This window comes from Myotis davidii, unplaced genomic scaffold (assembly GCF_000327345.1).
Source record: "Myotis davidii unplaced genomic scaffold, ASM32734v1 scaffold880, whole genome shotgun sequence".
NCBI classification, from domain to species: Eukaryota; Metazoa; Chordata; class Mammalia; order Chiroptera; family Vespertilionidae; genus Myotis; species Myotis davidii.
Genome location: NW_006292566.1, coordinates 599,556 through 601,039, shown reverse-complemented (window position 1 = coordinate 601,039; position 1,484 = coordinate 599,556). Strand labels below are relative to the sequence as shown.

General features: G+C 68.8%; 1 protein-coding gene across 1 annotated transcript in view; it reads right to left on the bottom strand.

The window, feature by feature from the left end:
* Positions 1–820, bottom strand: part of TSPAN32 (tetraspanin 32) — a 14,130-nt gene extending 13,310 nt beyond the window's left edge. Inside the window, exons 1-2 of the mRNA XM_015565471.1 lie at positions 741–820; positions 153–267 (exon numbers count right to left, since the gene is read on the bottom strand). Of these exons, the coding sequence (XP_015420957.1) occupies positions 153–267; positions 741–806 (181 nt within the window). The 5' untranslated portion in view covers positions 807–820. The remainder of the gene's footprint in view (positions 1–152; positions 268–740) is intronic.
* Positions 821–1,484: the final 664 nt, after the last annotated feature.

The window sequence follows — 1,484 nt, the reverse complement described above, 5'->3', positions numbered from 1 at the left end:
CAAGGCCCCCCCAGGGCTGAGCCCCCCTCTGCGGGGACACCCCCTCCGGTCACTGCAGCCAGGGACCCGCTGCCTGTCCCAGGCCCACCCCACTGGGGGCTGCACCCCAGCCAGGCTCCCCCACGGCGGCCTGGCTCCCGAGCCTCACTTACCCCCACGGTGCAGGGCCGGGTAGGAGGAGCCCTCCGGGGACACACGGCTGAAGACGGCGAAGTGGGCCCCGAAGTAGGTGAGAGCCGCCATGGTGGCCACCAGGAGGCCCAGCAGCTGGGGGCGCAGAACCAGAGTGGGGCTCCCTCCAGCCTCCTGGTCTCACACGAGACAGGCTCAGCTCCAGGCGTGCCCCTGGGGTGGTCTCAGGGAGGCCTTTGCCCAGGTACCCCTGACACACACAGATTCCCCCTGCACAGGCACCCCAGCACACACCCCACAGACACCCTGACACACACACACAAAGACACAACCAGGGGCCTTGGCTCACTCTGCACAGTGGGGAGTGGGCCCCCCAGTCCCAGCCCTGGTCCTCCCTGTGACAGCAACCCCTAGGCATCACCCCCATCCACCCCAGTGCACCCGCCACCCAGGCCTCCTCCAGGCATTTGGCTGTCTGGTGGTAGGGGGGCAGACGCCACCCACAGGGGCAGCCACCCCAATGTGGGGGAGCCACTGTGCTGGAGGCCTAGTCGCACGGCCGGCACCCTTTCCCCTGAAGCCCCCTCTCCCCCCAACCTGCCTGTTACCAGGACAAAGAGGCTGGTGACCAGCATCTGGCATTTGGCCACCCTGACTCGACTCCGAGGGCCCATGGTGGTCGCCTCTCCTCTCCGCCCCTCTCCTCCCTCCCTCCCCCCTCTCTCTTCCCCTGGGGTTTCAGCTGGGCGGGACCTCAGCCACAGCTGCCCTCCCAGGAGGTAGACTGAGCCCGCCCACCTGTCAACACACCCTGAGGACTGAGAGGGTGCCCAGAAGGGCGGGCAGGAAGGGGAGGGGCGGCGAGGCCGGCGCTGCCACCCCGGCTGCCCCAGCCTGGCCCAGCAGGACACAGCCTGGTTCCACCTTGGGAGGAGGTGGGTGAGCAGGAGAGGGCGCCTGGGTAGGGGGTGAGCTCCCCGTCTGGGGAGTGTGCGAGTCCTGCCCAGGCCCCAGTCCTGGGGGGCGGGGGGGCGCTGGGAGCAGGCCTCGCTGGCACCTCACTCTGGAAGTGCTGTCTTCTGCAACACATTTGTCACAATGACATTTCGGAAAAGGGAACCGGATCAGAGGCACAGTGAGTAACTTGGAGCAGAGCCGTCCTGAGGGCACGAGGGGGGCTCACTCGCACCCACGTGGGCCTCTGGTGGACCCGAGGGAGGGGCCCTGCTGAGTGGGCCGCTGGGGGCCAACATGGGCGGAGGGGACACGCGGTGAAACCACCATCTGTGTCCAGGCCCGGCCGGTTCGCACCGAGGGCCCCTGCACGGGGTGTGGCCGCCTGTGCATGCGGC